This window comes from Passer domesticus, chromosome 28 (assembly GCF_036417665.1).
Source record: "Passer domesticus isolate bPasDom1 chromosome 28, bPasDom1.hap1, whole genome shotgun sequence".
Classification (NCBI taxonomy): domain Eukaryota; kingdom Metazoa; phylum Chordata; class Aves; order Passeriformes; family Passeridae; genus Passer; species Passer domesticus.
Genome location: NC_087501.1, coordinates 2,770,946 through 2,791,448, shown reverse-complemented (window position 1 = coordinate 2,791,448; position 20,503 = coordinate 2,770,946). Strand labels below are relative to the sequence as shown.

General features: G+C 46.2%; 1 protein-coding gene across 4 annotated transcripts in view; it reads right to left on the bottom strand.

Moving 5' to 3' along the window:
• Positions 1-20,503, bottom strand: part of NSD3 (nuclear receptor binding SET domain protein 3) — a 39,245-nt gene that overhangs the window by 15,377 nt on the left and 3,365 nt on the right. For 3 of the 4 annotated variants that reach the window (XR_010350934.1, XM_064400302.1, XM_064400300.1), the window contains exons 2-14: positions 16,894-17,621; positions 14,098-14,166; positions 13,427-13,586; positions 12,878-13,032; positions 12,106-12,612; positions 11,208-11,334; positions 7,897-7,997; positions 5,461-5,506; positions 4,816-4,946; positions 4,156-4,284; positions 3,413-3,539; positions 2,842-3,039; positions 1,625-1,795 (exon numbers count right to left, since the gene is read on the bottom strand). Coding sequence is in view for 3 of the 4 variants with exons in the window: in XM_064400302.1 (XP_064256372.1) it covers positions 1,625-1,795; positions 2,842-3,039; positions 3,413-3,539; positions 4,156-4,284; positions 4,816-4,946; positions 5,461-5,506; positions 7,897-7,997; positions 11,208-11,334; positions 12,106-12,612; positions 12,878-13,032; positions 13,427-13,586; positions 14,098-14,166; positions 16,894-17,577 (2,605 nt within the window). In the remaining variant the exon portion in view is untranslated. The remainder of the gene's footprint in view (positions 1-1,624; positions 1,796-2,841; positions 3,040-3,412; positions 3,540-4,155; positions 4,285-4,815; positions 4,947-5,460; positions 5,507-7,896; positions 7,998-11,207; positions 11,335-12,105; positions 12,613-12,877; positions 13,033-13,426; positions 13,587-14,097; positions 14,167-16,893; positions 17,622-20,503) is intronic. The other variant, XM_064400301.1, reaches the window with a different exon arrangement.

Genomic DNA, 20,503 nt, shown 5'->3' with positions numbered 1-20,503 from the left:
AAGAGAGCCCCCAGTTCTTCCCCTGAGGGACACGCAGCTGAGGGCTGGAGAGAAGCTCTTGGATGGTGCCTGAAGCACTGCTGTAAGAAGACTGGGGTCAGCTCACCTGGACACAAATCACTGGGAAGATTCCTAAAAGGGAACCTAGACATGCAAGGAGGTGAAGTGCACCATGCTGACTGGAGGGTTACTGCAGGGTGGTGAATAAGAAGTCTTTCAATATCTTTTATTTCAAGTACCTCACTGTAAACAAGTTTGTGTATCTTATAGATTGCTTTATTTCTCACTTCAGTAACTGCATCTAAACACAAAGTCTCTGCTTCTGATAGCAACTAACACTAAGTAAATCACCATTCTGACAGAGATGTCCACAGATTTCTGAAATGCTCAGTTCCCTGTTTCCTTCTGAGCAGGTGACTCACTGCTCCTGCCCCAGGTACTGTCCTCAGCACTCTGGCTCCTGATTCCAGCCAGGCCTGGTGGACACAAGCCCCACAAGAATGCTCTAGAGGAACAAGTACAGAGCTGCTCTAAGACACAGAGGATTCAGGCAGTGGCAATAGTTTGGAACTGTTCAAGTTCTCCTAATTAAGATCTGGGGAATATGCAGGACAGGGAATTCCACCTGCCAGGGCACAAGAGGTTATTTAGATTGCCAGGAGAAAATACAGACTTGTGCAGTTTCATCTCTGATGGAGCCAGATGCAGGTATAAAGAGAATTACTAAACAAATGTAAAGTGGAAGAAAAAAAAAAAGAGCATGAAAAATTCCTTCTGCATTTCTTGCCATCCTGAGATGTGTAATTATTCCTCTGCTCTTGCAAAGTCAAGCCAAACTAAACTTCCACCTGAATGAACACAAATGAAAACAAGTAACTTCAGGATCCAGCTCACTTTCATTTCCCTATTAATGATTTTCAAAACTCTTGCAGAGACCACATCCAATATAAACTGCTGGCATTCTGTATATTTTTCTAACAGAATAATGGTACTTTTGAATCTTGAGACCAAAGCAACTGCTGCACCGACATTTTTTTAAGCTGCTCTCTGGCAGAACCCTGATGACTTGAAAAACCACAGAAGTAACAAGTGGGGAAAAAAGTTAAAAATAAAAAGAAAAAAAAGAACTTTGACACATGGAAAAGCTCAGCATGAAACCTGCTCATACAGTACTGCTAAAGTTCTCAAATGTGATGGCAGTTATAAATTGAATTATACTAGTTCATGAGTAAATCCCACCTTTTAGACTTAAAACTTAGCCAGTTGTAAGTTTGTAGCAGTGAAAGGATCTCCTTCTGCATAATAAAGTGATTAACAACACAGCAGCCATTCTCAGCATGAAAAGGCTGGAATGGGGGGATTGGGATCTGCTTTCCCCTACTGGCAGAACAAGTGGACCTGAGTGCCTAGTGCTGCTTCTGGTATCAAATGGACCAACACAACAAGTGGAATCTCATGAGAACTGCTGACCAAAATAAAAGAAAATTAAATTACATAAAAAATCCCAGGCAGCATTTAACCCCAGCAAGCCCTAAGGGAGGAGTTCCTCATGAAATACTATTTTTATCACTAAACTGCACAAATGACAACAGAACCATAAACAGGGAAAAACCAAGTGTCTCACCTCTTGCACAAACGAAACAAAAGCCTACATTTACAGCTGATGAGGAGTGAGTCCTTTTGGAATGGTTACTACAGATGAGGATGTGGGATGACACAAACAAGCTTCCTGCAGCAATGCAGCCATCTCCAGAGTGATAGGCCACGGGGCAGCGCAGACATCTCGCCATGCGACCTGCTCAGGAAACAGCAAAGGCATGTCACCCAGGGCTGGCAGCACCCAGCTGAAAACACCCCTGAGGACAAGAAATGCTCAGGGCAGGACAGGGCACAACGCCCCACAGGCTGGGTCTATTCCAATGGCAGTACTGGGGAAAAAAAAGAAACTGCTACATCTTTTTTCTAAGGAAAGTTTCACAAATATTATCACTTAACTTTTACTTTAAAATTGTTAAGAAAAACTTCCATCATTCTAGAGGCTATTTGTTTGCTTTAAACATTTTAGTTCATTTCTAAAAGGATCTTCTTCCTTGAAAAACAACTGTTCACAAGGCCACTACAAACTGTCTTCAAAAATCAACATTCTTTGGCCTTATACTGTGAACCCTTGGCTTCCATTAAACCCAGCCCCAAGAGCTGACCAAGTGTGTGGATCCAGGTACACCCCACACTGTCACACTGCCAGCTGCTTCCCACCCATGAGCTACTTCAGCTGATGACCTCAGTGAGGAGGAAACCCTCCTTCCTTGCTGCAAGTTGTGTTAGAGAGAGGAACTGGTTGAAGTGTCACTGTGATGATGAAGCTGAGCCTCCTCCCTGCCCACAGCAGCTGCCTGAAATATGGGTCTCCTTGAACCATGTCTCATAAGCTCTTGGAGATTTATTTTACACCAAAGATAGCTACGTCAGAAGGCATAAAATCAGCAGGATGGCTTCTGTGGTAGTGTTGGAAACAAAAGGGTTTTAATAAAAGGCAAAATTACAAAACTCTTTACAGAGAAAAACCAAGCCATGTACAAGAGGTCTTTCTGCTCCTGGTAAAACACCTCACAAAAGCAATTAATTTCTTTGTTCTCTTCTTTTTCTAGTAAATTACTTAGGTGGAACTTTTTGGTTTCTGTCCAATTGGCTATTCTTAAGCTTGAGGCGAAGTCCCCCAGATCCTATGAGATACCTTTTCACCTAATCGATGTGAGAAACTTCTGGGCTTCTTTCCTTTCTAAGGGTACAGAGAATAGTTTTGCCACTCCTTCAACAGGGTGGGGACATTCCCGGGCTCACCTTTGCTGGCTTTGTGCATGTCCTTGTCCATGGAGCAGGCGGTGCAGCAGTGCTGCGGGCAGCGGAAGCCGCGCGACTCGAACAGGGCCGTGGCGAACTTGCGCACGCACGCCTCGTGGTAGAACTTCCCACAGGTGCTGACGGAGCAGCGCTTCACGTCCTTGCCTGGCAGCTTGCAGGAAAAGCACGTGTGCTCTCCTTGGAAGAGAAGGAATAAGGAATGCAGGCTGTAAAAGCCAACTCTTGACATAGTTATTGCTTGGACAAATTCTGAAGGCAATAGGTGTGAGCAATGCAGGATCCTTCTTGTCTTGGGTGGTTACTGTGATCCACAGTAACACTGCTCACATAAAATCTCTTATTCCAATTAAAAACCTAAGCAGCTCATCATTTTTTTTTCCTTACAAGGCACTTGCTAAATGGAAATTGAGAATCTGGTCTCAGAGTGGAATAACCCAAACTTACTCAGAAAACCTCGGAAAGCACCATCTTGGTTTGCCCTGCCCAGAATGTGGCTCCTGAGCAAAGGGGGAAATCCCTTCCACTTTTCCAGGCACAGGAACACACTCACCATTCTTACACTCGGTGCAGATGAACTTTTCCTCAGGCATGGCCTTCAGGCCGAGACACTCCAGGTGGAACATGCTGCAGCACTCGCCCTCGCAGGCCAGCAGCGACTCGCCAGAGCTCTCACAGATCTGCAACAGGCACAGAGCTCAGCAGGGAACAGGGCACCCTGACATGCCAGTGACTGCCAGGAGCTAACAACAGGAGCTGCCTGGAACTGCTTCAGAGTTAGGGTAAGGCAGAACTGAACCTGGCAAGCCTCAGGGTGAGGATAACCCCAGCACTCCCTGCATTTTGCTCTGCGGTGACAGCGTGAGCCAGGGCACAGACAGGAGAGGCACCACAGGGTCCACCTGCCCTCCTCCATTTATCAGGGAACAAGCTGTTCTTGCTCTTCAGGTCCTTTACTACTGACCAGGGAACTGGACAGAACATCTCAGGATTTTTTTTTAAAATACTGAAAAATTCTCTGTCCTATCCTGACCAACCATCTGGAATCTTCACATGGAGCAGAAAATGACATCTACTTTTTCTACTGAGGCTGGCAGGTATGGATTAGACACCACCTTCCAGCTGCTGAGCTTTCTGGCCTGCAGGAGGGCTTAGGAATCATTTAATATGAATCATTTCCAGAGCATAAAAACTCCTGAAAACCTGGATATTTTATCTGAGAGGTCAAATTAAGAGAACTAACAGAAATATAGGATACATATTTAGTATCCATCACTTCCCAGTATCACCAGTTACCTGACAAACAGTGTCTTTTTTACTTGTTCCAGTTCCTCTCCTGGATAAGCTGGAGTCCACGGACTGCACATCTGAGGCATCAGCATCAGCAGTGGCTGAGGGGCTGTCTGAACGCTTCCCAAAGCTGCCCTACAAAGAGGAAAAACCCACGGCTCTCAAACCAGACAATGCCAAACCACAACCACACTGGGGAAAATACTTCTGTCACTGTTGATCAAAAGACAATTTGGTAGGTCAAAAGACACAAAGGTCCTGAACTTCACTGAGATGACAAATGCTGCCTCCTTGATGTACTTCACCTGTACAAGCCAAACACCATAAAGAGCTCTCTTACTTTTCCAGACACTCTTTGGAGTTACACCACATACAGCAGCACCTCCCAATTCCCCAAGAATTTCAAACCTTCCACAGAGCAAACCATGATCTAAACTAATGCTTTGCCAGACAAAGGAACAGGAGAATTTGTAAGTAAACATTGTATCTTTGTAACAAACCAGTGGAAGGGATTAGAAGTAAACAGACTAGGTTTTAAATTTTCAGACAATAAAAGACTCAAAATTTGTAGAAAATACTATTTACATATTTAGCAATAATCAACTGAAAAACCTCTTGTACACTGACAGCTTGTTCAGGTTCCTGTGAGAACCAACACACCTTTACCTGCAAATCATTGAGGCCTCTGGAGTCAGAGTCAGACGTGTCCCTGTAGGCTGAGCTGGTCAGTTCCATGTCTGTGGAGGCACGACTCCTCTTCTTTAAGGGTTTGCAGGAGTCTGAAATCTCACTGGCACCTTAACACAACATGCTAAAATTAGTTTAATACATGTTCACGACTTTTTGCTTAAACTTAATAAAGGAAAGAAAGATGAGAGCTTGGATTCCATTATCTGCCTCAATTTTCAGTTTGCAATTTTGTTACTAGTTGAATTCTCCCTGAAAATTAACTGAAAACCAGCTTAGGCAGAGCTTTTGACAAACTTTTTAACATGGTGACACAGTGGATGAAGGCAATAAATTGTCTCTAAGGGAGAACAGATCCTTAGGAGATTTCCTCTTCATCATCCATCTTTAACTTTGGCTAAGCAGAGACTTTTAAGAAATGCCCAGAAGGACTTGGGGGCCTACAGCACATGAACAAACACCATCCTTCCCCCAGCAATGCACGAGGACAAGATCCCCAAACTCAGCCTGTCCCCAGGGAAGTCGAGTTCAGCCACCAACATCGTGGCTCACATGCAGCAAAGCTGCTCCCCAGGGGCCACGAGCCACCAAGGTCAGCCGGGTTAATTTTCACCTGTCACTCACCTTTCTGCAACCCCGTCTTCACTGCTGCCAGTGGGACAGCTTCAACCTGTTCGAAAGGAAAATCCACAGTTAACACCAGAGGAAAGTTTCTCCCTAGTACCAAAAAGCAAACAGGTCAGTTCAAGGGGTTAGAATTCAGGTGGGAGCTGCCATCCCCTCCTCAGCCCCAGCCTCCGCGTCCCGCTGGATCCGCTCCTGCCTGCGCTGGTGCCCGCAGCCCTGGCAGCCACGGGCCACTAGCCAGGTCCTTCCTCTCTGCCCTGGGGCAGGAAGGTGACAGGAGCGCTGGATCCGCGTCCAGCAGGCAGGAGAGGGGCCCGTGGGCAGCCACCCCTGGTGCTGTGCCAACCCCAGAGCTGTGCGAGCAGCCGTGCCCCTGGCAGGGCTGGCACTGGGCTGCTGAGGCGCAGCGGGGTCACTCGCTGCTCCCTGCAGCTCCTGCAGCCCCTGCTCCCCGTCTAGAGCTCTGCACGGGCCCGCCCGGGTGCCGCGGTGCAGGGCTCTACACAGCTGGAACTCCAGGGCACAGCTGGAACTCCAGGGCACGGGCATTCAGCAGACAAATGCACAAGGTTACAGTCTTGCAAAAGCACTTCCAGGCCTCGACCCTACGGAGAAGTTTAGGAACTGTTCTGCCAACACACATGGGTGATGTGGGAATTTGGTGACTGGGTAATATTTACGGAAGAAAGCTGTTGCCTAAAATCCTGTTTTCAAGGTTAAGAATTACAGGTTATTTCTTTGCAATGTGGTTACATATGCATGGAGAAACACATTTAGTAAATATTTAAGGATTATTCTATAATTTTTTTAAAAAATATTTTATTTTGTTGTACAATAGGTAAAAACATACAGTAGAAGGATTTGTATAGGATACATTTTGTAATACAAATATAAAATCTAAACAATCACTTTTATTTCTCCACTAGTCACTGTAACAGTAGCATCAACATTTTCTTTTTCCCATTAATTGTACTCGTTCCAGTTATAATTTTATACCAACTTGTTGCAGACTAACTGGGGAATCAAGAAAACTTGACTTTGGGTAACAAATATTGTTGCATAATTGTAAGAAGTTAGTAAGTTTTCTTTTTTTTTAAATTTAATTTAATACATTCAAGGTTTTGCGCATTACAGTGCCCCTGGGTTCCACTTTAGTCAGATACTTCTCCTGAGAAAAGCACTTGAATTAATGTCCACAGACTGAGTCAGCCAGGTAAGAGAAGCACATGAAGCTACCTGGCATGCATGACGTTCATCTTGTTGGTTCTTATACCTTTGTTAAATTAAGAAACCTTTACAAACATAAACCAACTCTTTTGAAAGGGGGAGGCTGCAACAGCTCGTGCCAAGAGGCTCCATGGACCACGTCAGGTGTCACACACCCAACACTTGAATTGCTTTAAAGTTTCAGCAAGAAACTGCCTCGAGCTGGAGCACTCCTCTGCTGCACAGCAGTGCAGAAATGCTGCAGCATCAAAGGAAAAAAAAATAAGGGAAAAAATCCCAAAAAAGCAACTGAGTTCACTTTCAGTCTCTGAAGTGAAGGAAGTGCAAAACAAAGCGCAAAGGGCAAAGAATAAATTAAAGAGATAAAAATATTTTTTCCCCTTCCCATATAAATCTTTATCCTGACTGTCCCTCTTTAAAAATTCTCACTGGGAAAAGCTAAACTATGAAACATTTAGATAAAATTCTCAGCTTTCAGACAGAGGCCCTTGAAGCGGGAAAAATCAACCGTGCAAGGAGAAGAACCAACAACTTTGACAAACTTGTTTAAAGTGTATGCAGGTTTTAGTATTTCTGTCCATCCACTGCACTCTCCTACTCATTTCCACGCAGAAATTCTTTATCATTAAAATTTTCTTAAAGCAACAACATTTGTCTGTCTGACATCCAGATTAAAGGAATGCCCTGTACATGTTAGAACTGTTTCAGGAAAAAAATGGTATATCCCAGAACTGTTTTGCTGATGTCTGCCAACACGAAAGTCTGACTATTCATCTTTAAGTGAAATCATTCTTGAAGTCCATTTTCAGAAGTGGTCAAATTAATCACTCTAACTTCATTTGAAAAACAAAGCCTCAACACAAACCAGCAGCTAAATCAAGAGCCAAAGGAAGGAACCTGGTGGCAATTCCATCCAAGAGAAATCACTGAAACAAACCCATTTTGCTCAGAACAGAAATCTCAAAGGAAACATGGCAGGTTCATTAGGAGACATCCATCACTGCGTGCCCACTTCCATAGCCTGCCTGATACTGAGAAGATGCCAGTAGCAGAGTCACAGCAATGGCATTGACAGGGGGATTTCATGGAGGATAGTCCAAACCGAAACCCGATGGGGAAAAATGGAGAAAAATAAAAAGGCACCAATATAAGCCACAACATTTATGAATACAATATATTTTAACTCTCTACATGGAGGAAGCCAACCTGCTCCTTTTTGATCTTCTTCTTTGGCACAACTTCGGTGGATTTCTCAGACTCGGAGCGGGTTCGAATCGATCTTCTCTGTTGCTTCTTTTCTACAGAACCTGAAGAAGGAAAAAGGTTTCCATTATATGATTCCTTGTATTTCTGAGGTACACCAAGATGTGCAACACCAAACCAAGAGGTAAAGGAACGAAACCAAGACTTTGTCCTCTTTTGAATGTTTTATTTTTAAATTCAGTTCCAAGCTATTGACCAGCTGGTGCTGTGGCTGCAGACACACATTCTGATTCCAGAGACAGATCAGCTTCAGAAAACAGACACAAGTAACAGACTGGAACAAAAGGCTGGAATTCAGATTAGGGCAAACAGATTTCCATAATCCATAACACACCTCTCAGGCATGGTCTTCACCTGGGGAATTCTGAACCAAACAGTCCTTCTCTGGTGTTTTGGGAAGGTAGCCACAACCAACTCCTTGAACAAAAACAAACTAGAAATTTCAGACGCGAAGCACAGCTTCAGGATTTCCTCCAAAATGCCAGATCTCTGTCCCCCTCTGTGGGGTGAGGGCCTCTGTCACATAACTACAGCCAGTCCCACCCTGCACCACCTGCAGCCACACCAGACCTCAATGCTCACCTGAAAGTTTCGAGGTGAAGAAAAACTCAGCACAAACAGAAGCATCAACCATGATGTGTTACTGTCGTTAATGAATGTGAAAAACAAGTTTTTAAAAGTATTACCATAGAAAACAAACTCAGATTAATGAAGGTTACTGTGACATTTCAACAGATGAAGAGGGAGCTGCTGGGGTTTTGGCAACTAAGGCTGGCAAAATCAAAATTCCTTTCTGTGCTCCAGCACCTCCCAAACAGGCACATCGAGCACCATGGACACGACACTCAACACCATGGGCAGCTGTTGGAACAAGCACAACACACTTGGAGCTGACAAAACTGGCACCTGAGGATTTACAATGAGCTGCTGGGAAGCATTATGCTGCCTTTTCAGTCTGGGAGGTTTCACAATTGGGAAATACTTTGTTTTCTTCCAAGCAAAACTGCAAACTCTTGGGAGCTGACAGTGTCAGATGGATGCACTTTTAGGAGCTGTAAACCTGCCTGGTCTTGTCAGAAGATCAAGTATCTAGAGACACACATGGGCTTGAAGCAGACTGAAAGACAGCCTTGCAAAAGGACTTCAGAGAAAAAAAAAAGAAAACTCCTCTTGATACATTGGATGAGCATTTTTCCCATGGCTGCATGGTTCAGGAATGTCTCAGTAACTAAACTATACAGCTGGAAAAGTTATCATGTTACAATAACTGGGTTTCTGAGGGGAAATTTTTGGTTTTTTAGAGAGGAAAAAAACTTTTACAGCATATTAATTAATGAATAATACCAATTAGTTATTAATAATTTAGAAATTAATGACTGAGGTAAACATCCATCGTGTCTGTCCACGTGTAACTTCTGTTTCCAACAGGCCCATCCCTTGAGGAACTCGCACAGCAGCAGTGGTTCTCCACACCAGAGCTGGGGAATATCTTTTGTCACTTTGCTGTGTGACCAAAATCCCCTGAAGCAGCTTCAGGTAACTTTGGGCAGATGTGACCAACAGTTACTTTAAGCAAGAATGGATTTTCTCCCTGTGCTGCCCCGCTGAAGCCAAGGAAATAAGATCAAGCCCTGGATCAGAGAATTCCAGAACCAGAGTGTCTAATGTTGGCTGACAGCAACATTGACCACTGCAATGGGCACTTTCTCCTCTTCCTGCTCTCCAAGGATCCAGTCATCACCTTCACAATGCTCCCATCCCATCTTCAGGTGTATTTCCATCCAAAGTTTCAGGACAGATGTTGGACCAGCCCTCCACCTTGCTGGAGATAAATCCTAGTTCAGTGTCTGCAGGCCAGAGGCACCAGGGATTCTCAGGGCTGCTCTTGCAGTAGCAGGTTTCAAGTAAGGGAATTATCTTTCCAGCATTATTGAATTCTGTGTATCTAACTGCAGGTTATCAATAAGGACTCCCAGAGTCAGCCTGGGAAATACTTTACCGTAAAGGGATTCTGAAGTTCCACTGACCTTACATTTGAAAAAAGGACTTGGCAGTTATGTTCCACAAGAGGGGACCAATAACTGGACTTTGGAAATGGCTTTGAGAGTGACTGGAGTGTGCACTGCAGGTAAGCTCAGGCACTTACAGGGTGTTAGCAGGTGGAGTGTTACGTATCCAAAAAGCCTAAGAAAATGAAAAAAGAGAGGCTCAGAATTCTCACCCCCTACATCTGAGGAGCCATAGGGAAGCTGAAGCCTTTAGATCTCAGGTGAGAGAAGCAGAATGGCGATGGCCTCTCCTGCTGCAAGGCAATTCAAGGAGCCACAGCAACCACAGCTGGAAAGAACCACCACTGTCACCAGCAGGGGAATCCCCCCTCACAGCAGGAAATCCAGAGCACCTGGCCTGTGTGCTCCCAAATGCTCCATAAACCAGCAGAGCAAACAGCCCTGCCTAAAACCATCACACAGAACCTGAAGTGTTTGCAGAGGACTCATGGATGCTGACCACTGAGATTTCTGACTCTGGTTCTCATCTATTTCGTGTTTGTTAAGGGAGGAATAACAGATAGTTAAAGCACAAGTGACACCTGGCAAGATTATGAGATTCAAATAGCTCATTCAAGGTTTTCCCATTTCAGGCCCAAGTTCTATTATTTGCTTCAGTGGTTCTTCTCCCTCAGACCTGACAGTTCAAAACTCACTGCTTTATGATGTACCCCTGAGATGGTTTCAGAGGGCAAGCACCACCTCATTTAGTCAATGGAGTTAGTTGAAGCAGTTTTTAAAAAATTCCCTGTTTTTTAACAGGTCACACAAAAAAGGAACAACAAAGCCTAGGGAGTCTGCATCTCAAATCAGACATTCCCTACTGAAATGTGCCACTTCCTGCCTCTTGTGCTTCCATGACAGCTCTCGTATTTTCCATTTGGGACCAAAAGCCATGGCAATACCCTGCTAACACACATCCACTGGGTTGTCTCCTAAACCAACTTGCCATTGCCATCATCCCTTGAGTGTGTTGACTCAGGCTGTAAGCTGCAGACACAAAGTTCAGAGGCCAAACCACCAACCCCACCCCACAGCCATGCTGTGTATGTTGGCTCACCATGTGTGACATTAGCCACGCTCATTACAACTACTATGTGAACAGAAAGATGTTCATAATTTTTAAGTAATGAGAAAATGCTGGGTTTGAAATTTGAATTCTCATGCTGTGGGCTCAGGTTCAGACCAGGATTGCAGTTTCCCTACCTGCTGCCCCAGAAGTTGTCTCAGGAGAGGACGCGTTTTGCACCACTGCTTTCTCACTTCTCTGAGCTGACGAAGAATTAACTTTCTCTTGTCCTTTGACACTTATTTCTGTTTTGTTACCAACTCCCTTGAAAAGAAAAAAGGAAAAGATTGTCTTCCCCAGTTACAAAGGTGTGCTGCTACCAGGTAACAGGCCTGCCCCTGAACCTCAGAATAGAAACAATCAATGCTCTCCAACCCAACACACAGACAGGATTAATTTACTATGGAGCTGCTTCCCTGCAAGACTTTCCACCCCTCTCAATCTCCCCTCACACACAAGGAAAAAATAATTCCAGTGACTTTTCTAAACATTACCTTCTCTATAGGGCTTAGGATGAAATAAACACTCTCCAGGTAGAGAGGCAGAAGAAGGAGGCAGAGAAATAGTCCTAAGCCTTTTCCTTACACTGACTGTGGGAAGCTGCTGTGCACCTGAAGGAAGCTCAGAGGCAGAACTCAATTTAAAAGTCTGTTACACAAAATGTAGTTATTACTTTTTAGTACATTATTAACAGTTTTGTCATGTTTCCCAAAAAAAAATTCTTTATCAAGAATTTTTGGATTATTTCAAGTAGGAAGCTGAAGTTAAACAGCTTTAATACTTTTAATGTGTTACAAACAAAAATATGGCCATCTGTAGGGAGCTGCTCTGCCACCAGCACAACAGTTACTGCCAGAGCTGCACTGAACGTGGGGCTCAGTGCACTGAAACATTCTATTGTCACATCTGTCTGTTAATCTCTCCAATGAAAGGAACACGGGTGGTGAAAGCTTGGTGGACACAGCTCAATCTCCCCACTAAGGCAGGTTGGGATAACTCAGGAGCAAAAGAGGGGTCACTGCACCAAGCACGTACCTTGGTGGAATAAACAAACTGATCGATGAGTTTTCCATCCCCGGCAGCATTCTGAAGCGCAAAAACCTGCTCAATTTTAACAACCGGAGACATGTTACACTTCTGCAGATCCAGGTTGTGCATGGTGATGGAAGCTGGCAGGGATTTCCTAGCCGCAGCCGTTTTCCAGGCGATTTTCACGGGTGGAGCCTCCTCCTCCTCCTCCTGGCTGGACTGCCTGCGCTGGCCCTGCCGGCGCTCGCCGTGGCACGGCGACGAGCCGGCCGCCGCGCCGGCGTGCTCCGCCTGCGAGCTCGGCGCTGCCTTCGCCCGCCGGCTCTTCTTGGCCTCCGATTTGGAAGCAGCAGTCTTTTTGGTTTTGGCCAAAGCCTCTTCTGGCTCTTGGTCTACGTAAATGAAGGTGTACTGCTCTATCCTCTCTTCGCGGGTCATTTTCAGCGCCTTCTCGGCGTGGGCAATGCCAATGTCCCACTGCGCTCGCTCCCTCTGCGGCCGCGGCTTGCGAATCTTAAGGGACAAGACAAGCAGTTGGTTACACTGAAGATTTTGCCACTCCAGCACTTAAGCACAACCCTGAGGGTCTCTGCATCTCTCAGGCAGCAGACTGCAGCCTGCTTTCCATTTACAGGGTATTTTTGACACTGAATGTGGACGCTGAATTTCCTGCTGGCGAGATGCAGCCAGTCCTTCTCAGGGCAAAGCCCTGAAGAGTTCCAGACCTGCCCCCGGAGCATCTCCCTTACAAAGATGATCCCCCCAGTGCCCCCTGTACCTTCTGTTTCTCAGAGTGGTTGCTGGCTTGCTTGGCTGCCTCAGCCAGTAACTGCTCGTACTGTTTGTGCCCTTGGTACTCCCGGACGCGCTTCTCGTGCACCCAGGCCCGCTCTGGCTGGTTGCTGAAGAACTGCACGTGGTACTCCCGGGCACCTGAAAGGGCAAACACACTCAGCAGGTGTACCAACACTGCTCTGCCTGTTCAGCTCACACCTTCCTCCTCCCCAGCACTTCCTTCCTGCAAGTGGAGGTACCTGGCCCCAGTGCAGAAATACAACAGGCCACATCCAGAACAGTTTGGGATGGATGCTCAGGACACCCTGCCCACACTGAACTGTCACACTGACTTGTGAAGCAAACACCTGTGCACCAGCCCGTTCCCACAGTGCCACCTGCAGAGGTCATGCACCAGGCACTAGTTCTGTGCGTGCCAGGACTGTTCTGTTCAGCACACACACAGCAGAATTCACCCCGCAAAGGCAGTTCATAATGAGGGTATTTTCAATACCAGACACCTGACACTCTGGCAAAGAGCTTCCTCCCTCACCTCTTGTATTAATTTTGGTATGCACGTCAAGCTGTGGATCACACGACACCATGCAAGGCCACCACGGGTACGTCCCCACCTTGGACCAAACCAGATCCCCAACCTGGAACTTGACGTCGTGGGTGACCTGCGTTGGAAGGGACGGCACGAGCTGCTGGACCTGCAAAGGAAACACCAGATAAAGCCACAGGAGGGGATTTAGAGCACTTGGAGATGCACACGCCATCCACAGGGACTTGTTGTTGTTGTTCTCTCAGATATCCCTGAGGTTGGATAATCCGAGATGAGAAAAACATTTCTTAGAAACATGAAAGAAAGGAGCTGCACACAGCTGGGATTTACGTAACAACATCACCAACAAACTGAGACAAAAGAGCAACTGCCACCCCCCAAAAAAAGGATTCTGCTTCCTAAGTTGATTAGAAAGACTTCTTTTAGGATAAAATAAAGGATTCTGCTTTCTAGGTGGATCAGAAATACTGCTTTTAGGATAAAATAAAACAATAAATCCAGTACAATAAGAGATGCATAGATGCAGTAATGAAAGTAATAAGAGTTTAAAAGAAATTACAACTGATTTATCAGATAAATTAAAGAATCAATGGAAGAAACAGTCCAAAAATAGTGAGATTCTCCGAGTTCCAAAAGTGTTAATTGGTGCATGTACTAACCGGGGCTTCCTCCAGCACTGCATCTTCTCTTGGTCTCTCAGAGAGTGTGCTAAGCCTCTCGTTTGGTCTCTAAGAAATGGGTAACAGTGAAGAGAAAAAAGGAAAACAACACTTACTGTAAAGGGACAGTAAAGCAACAGAAGATAATAGTGAAACCAGGCAGAAAAAAGTAATTCACAGAGAGAAAGGCAACCATGAACCCAGAAAACGTGAATATGACTATTCCTTGTACCCAATTAACACAGTAACATCACAATAAAGCAATACCTGGTTTCCCCTACACTATTTACATTACTATCACACCTGAATGTCATCCTGTAAGAGATGACAGAAGAACATACATTCAGAAACAGCAAATCCAAGTAACTTTCCACCTAAAATAACACACAATTTCCAAAAACCAGAGAACCCCATGTGAGGATATCCACAGCAATGTGGTGAGTCTCACTGTACACCAGTTATTTGCAAGAACTGCAGTACATAAATTATGCTAAATACACAACATGATCATTGTAAAATCGATGTTATATTGCACAGAGTTGACAAATATATTTGGAGGATCAAAAGCCCACAACACAGAGCAGAATCAGCCCTGACAGAAGCTGACAGTGACGTGGGGTGGCCATGCCAGCGGGTGTGAGGGGACAGGGGCTGAGGTAAGGGTGGGCTGGGAGCTGTCTCAGGAGAAGGATGCCACACACTTGCTTTTCCTGCAGCAGAGAAGTCCAAGGACTCAAAGAGCAGCAGAAGGAGTTGTCAGACACAAGCAGTGAGGAACTAATAATGCTGACAACCCTGTTACTACCAGGCCACTCCAACATAAACCCCACATCAGCTCCAGAGACCCAGGGACACAAGGGAAGGGACAGAGCAGCTCAGGTCAGGGGTGGCACAGCCCAGTGTCTCATCTGGAGCTGGCTGTACACAACCACCATTTAAATCTAATCACATTGCTATTTGCTGGGCAGAAATTCTTTCTCCCTGCACAGCAGGAAGCACAGCACTGACTCCTGCCCCTCTGTAGCTACAGGGAGTCAGTGAAACCTCCCCTCTGAAAGCCAGGAGAGTCCAGCTGGGTTCACAGGGTGCAAACTTCCAGCTCCTCACAGAACACAACTACTGAGCAGAGAGGCTGATTCTCAAAACAAGGATTCAGAGCTTGAAGTTCACCAGTGTCTTCACAACACTTTCATTTAAAATCAGCCTCTCTAGTATGGGCATCCCCTAAAAGTCAGTGGATTTTCTCTGAAATTACAGCATCAGAATAAGGAACAACTGGTGACCATCTGACTTTCCACAGCCTCCTTGAGGGCAAAACTATAAAACAGCCACAGTTGTACCAAAAGTTGTTTGTTCCTATGAAGATGATCCCAAGTCACAAGTCTCACACCATTAACACTGAAGATGACAAAAGTGTACATGAAGATGAAATTGTGCAGTGAAAAGCAAAATGATAGGACAATGCACCTGAGACTGCCCTGGCAAACTCATACTGAGAACCACCAGCAGAAAATCCTGCCCCTGTCAGAGCAGGCCATGTCTGAAACAGGGCTGGGTAACACGAAACATTTATTGCAACACCACATTTAGAAAGGGAAACGAAAGAAACAAGGAAGACAATAGCAAGACCAAGATTTCTGGTGAACTCTGGATGACACACATGACATGACACACATTCATTCACACGTGAATTCCACATCTTGGAATTCAAGATGCAAGGTTTCAGTTCAGTCTGTGAGAGACAAAGATTCCATTCTCATGGTGAGCAGGTAACAGAGCCAGAGGGACAGGCACAGCTGAAGCTCCAGGAGTAGAACAGGAGTCACTGGTAAGAGGAGAAACAAACTGACAGCCTGATGTGGGGGTGATGGATGGCCAGAAAGAAGGAACAGTGCAAGAGAGACACTGCCCAGGGAGTGCCAGCAGGACACAGCAGCTCCTACAGCCACCTCCCAGGGCCCCAACAGCACCTCCCTGCAGCACAGAACCCACTCTACCAGCTCAGAGCTTGTGCCTGAAGGACAGGATCTTCTCCCTGAGAACAGCAAGCACCAAGGGCTTTCAGAGGCCTGACAAGAAACTCAGCTACGTTCTGTAACAGCCCAGCCTGAGCTGGGCAATTTCTGTCCCTGCCAGAAATGGCAACTTCCCCATTCCTGGCTCTTACCAGCCTCTCTGCCACCCATTCCCTCACACTGGGAGAGGCAGAAACCAGCACCACAGGGGTGGCAGGAACAAGCACGAGAAATGGAAACAGAAGTACAGGAGTGGTTTATGAAACTGAAAGAAAAAGAATGAGAGGGCACCAAGGTAATCTGGGTCTTTGCTTCCCAGAATCTCAGTTAACACCACCTGATGTACATCCTCTGGATATGGACAATATGGTACAAGATTGATTAATGTTTCACTGCTGAATACCCCAAGTAACCTCACTTTCCACTCAACAATCTAACACTCTTTTGAGAGACAATTTTAGGAATGTGTGAGCTTTCATCCAGAAGTTCCATCTTCAACACTGGCCAGAGTGTAGCAAACTCTAAACATGCTATAACACTAAACAATATTTAAAAAAACAATGTATAACCTTTTCTAAAATTTGTTTTTCACATGAGCCTTTAAACCAACATTGCATTACCTACAGACACAGCTCCTGGCAACCTCATCCTGAGGCTCTGACGAGTAACTAAAGCCTGGTGACTCAGCGTGCACACAGCCAGAACAAGGACAAACCCTGCTGGACACGCTCTCCATCAACAATACCAGGTGTACAGATGGCTGAATTACCATGCCACTTACATTTTGCTCCTCTGGTTCTAATTTTGGAATTTTGTGTGACTTGCGCTCTTCCGATCGGGAAGAGTCATGCTTGCTACTTTTTTTCCTTTTCTCTTTCCTCCCTTCATGTTTTGCCTTAGCGTACTCCCTCGCTTGGACTTCGTTCAACAGGTCCCCACACAGGGAGGACTCAAACAATTCCCTGCCGTTCTGGATAGTTTTGGTTATTTTCAGTTTGATCTCTGGTGAGCCAGTCTTCTTTGGAATCCCCACTTGTGGAGCTGAAGGCGGTGGCGGAGGCGGCGGCTGGGGAGGGGATGATTTCTCCACAACCTCGTGCTGCCTGGCGTTGGAGTTCTCCAGCTGGTAATACTCCGGGGGGCTGAAATTCCTGCCCGTCCCGAAGCCGTTGGCCGATCCGTTGGGATACTGAGAGTACGTCTGGTACTTGGCTTGGGGCTCGTACATGCTGATGGCAGGGGGGTACCCGTTGGTGAGGGGGGGCAGCTCCTCTGCCGTGGGTGTGGGGTACTGGAAGCCTTGCTGCAGCGCGGCCTCGTACGGCGTCCGGCCCCCATCCTCGGCAATGTCACTGCTGCCGTCAAAGGCCTCCTCTTGGCGGATGTTGGCCGAGTCAATGAGTTGAGGTGGTTGCTGAATTGTGTTTCCCATGATCCCTTGCATGAAAGAGAAAGAGAAATCCATTGTTCTGCTCCAGCATCCTTAGCTTTCCCTTTTTCTCATAGGGCCTAGAGGCAGGGGAAGGGAAATAAGAAGTCAGCGTGAATTCAAAAACGGTAATTAAGCAAATTAAACAGTTGAGGAAAAAAGGGATCTCAAGAACAGCTTCCCCCTCTACTCAGCAGTCACCCTCACAAGGATTTTGGATCTCAAGAACAGTTTCCCCCTCTATCCAGCGGCCACTCTCACACAGATTTTGGATCTCAAGAACAGTTTCCCCCTCTACTCAGCAGTCACCCTCACAAGGATTTTGGACCTCAAGAACAGTTTCCCCCTCTATTCAGTGGCCACTCTCACATGGATTTTGGACCTCAAGAACAGTTTCCCTCTCTATTCAGTGGCCACTCTCACATGGATTTTGGACCTCAAGAACAGTTTCCCCCTCTATTCAGTGGCCACTCTCACATGGATTTTGGATCTCAAGAACAGTTTCCCTCTCTATTCAGTGGCCACTCTCACATGGATTTTGGATCTCAAGAACAGTTTCCCTCTCTATCCAGCGGCCACTCTCACATGGATTTTGGATCTCAAGAACAGTTTCCCCATCTATTCAGCAGCCACTCTCACAAGGATTTTGGATCTCAAGAACAGTTTCCCCCTCTCTATTCAGTGGCCACTCTCACATGGATTTTGGATCTCAAGAACAGTTTCCCTCTCTCTATTCAGTGGCCACCCTCACATGGGTTTAGAGAGGACCGGTGTTACTGAGCCTTTACAAAGGGCTACTGACATGTCTTCCATATGGCAAATCTCTTCCAAGACATTTCAAAAAATATCAGAAGCACCTTTGAATCCTTAAGAACTATAGGACCAAGTATTACAAAGTCAGAGTAACGGTGCCAAACTCCCCAGCACTCTCTACAGGTTTCCTAGTCATGCCCTAGGAAGGGTTATTCCCTTCCTGAAGGGTTATTCCAGCCTGAAGCAGCTGAACAGCATTTCACCCTGCAGCAGATAACAGATACCAATTTTCCTGACACAGTCACTGTAAACTGCACAAACCAGGAACACCACAGAAAGACAAACAGAGAAACCTTTTCTCCTCCTCCCTCCCCATCTCCTTGCCAAAATTTGAGACATGAGCAGACTTTGGGCAAGCCACAGGATGCTCTGATCAACAGCACAATGGAAACAAGTGGGTCATTCCACCTTGGCCACTGGGAACCCAGTGGCCTGCAGCAGCCTCAGATGGAGCTTCCCAAGCTCCTCCCTCCCCAGAAAAGCAGGGCACAGTTTGCATGCTCTGGCTCCCAGTGTGAGGAGGGCTATTCTCCTGCCCCTCACACCTTATTTTAACATTAAGCACTGCATGGTTCTGAGCCTCAGCACCAACAGAACCCCCAAACCCAGAGGTTACTCACTGAATGAGATTCCACACCTTCAACTTTCCAGGGCATATTAAAACACCACAATCAGACTCAATCAAAGTTAGATTTCCAAAGCTCAACTGCAGGCTCAGAGAAGGCTTTGGCATTCATGTAAGCAGCTCAATGTTCAACAAGAAGCAACAAACAGTGACCTGACCTGCAGGTAAGAAACACCAGTTTGCTTCCCACAAGGTTAGTTCAGCCCTTCCAAAGCAAACACGGCCCCATGGTATTTGTTCTGCCTGTGTGGGCACACAGGAGGGTTACTGTGCCCTTTTGGTCTGGGTTAGAAACGACATTCATGCATCCCACAGACACTTCTTCTAAAGGAAACCTCCACTAAACCCTGCCCACATGCAATTCTCACCCTCCCAAAGCCATGCATCTCAATACTTTAGAGCTTTCCCAACACTGAGAACTTCCCTCCTCTAAGACTGCAAAAAGTCACTGAAGTTCCAACAGCAACAAGAACTCTAACAGATTTGTGCTGGATGTTTTGGCGTGATGCTTTTTGATGATCTTCACACTTAGATTAAACTGATGTTTGTCCTCATCTTCACTGTCCTGTGAGATTGACTCAGGCACGTTTGTCACTGTAATTAAGCAATTCAGGGCAATAACAGCACAAGGCTCTGCAGCAGAATTTTCTCATTGCAGCAACTTTTAAACCTTGGGGCCATGAAACCATCCCTTCCTGCACAGCTCTGCACATCAGCCAGCAAACCAACACAAGTGGCACCGTCAGGGGCAGCAGATCTGAGGAGCAGCACTGGCATTGCACAGCAAGGTCAAAAACCCCAACCCACCCCCGTTCTGGGAAGAGGAAGTGGGACTGTTTGTACAATTTACCACTGAATTGTTACTTTCCATCTGCCAAACCGAAGAGCAAACAGTAGATTCTCACACCAGGCTGGGTTTTAGTTTTTACTAAAACCAGGTTCAATCTTTTCTTCTGAATACTTATAAAAACCTCTTGGGAAGCTGTGGCAGCACTTCAGGAACATCCACAGCTGGGAGGGCACAGTCCCAGCTGCCAGTGCAGCTCCCACAGGCTCTGCAGAGGTGGCTGTCCTTGTGCTTTGTTTTGTTACATGACACAAGTGTGGATTAATGAATTCAAAGCACTGCATTTACACTGGATTTAGGAGCCACCAGCTAAAGAACAGAGTTATGATTTGTTTCCTTTTCCTTCGTTCTGGAGCCCACCTGTGTCACTCAGCCTGTGCTGCACAGCTGGGACACCCCATCCCAGACTGGTTCCTCAGGAGCTCTGTGCAGGCTGAGAACCAGGGCCAGGGCTCCAGGAACTGCCCCAGCAGCCCCAAAGCACCGAGGCTGTTCTCTGCCCCCACAGCACTGACATCTCTGCCATCACTGTTAACACACCCAGACCTTCCCACTCTCCTTGCCCAAAACTCTGCACCAGTGGGCCAGGCAGTGAAGTGGAACCTGGGCAGGATTACAGAGGGAGGACAGGCCCTAGAGTGACCCACAAAACCAGGACACAGTGAGGAGCCTCAGCA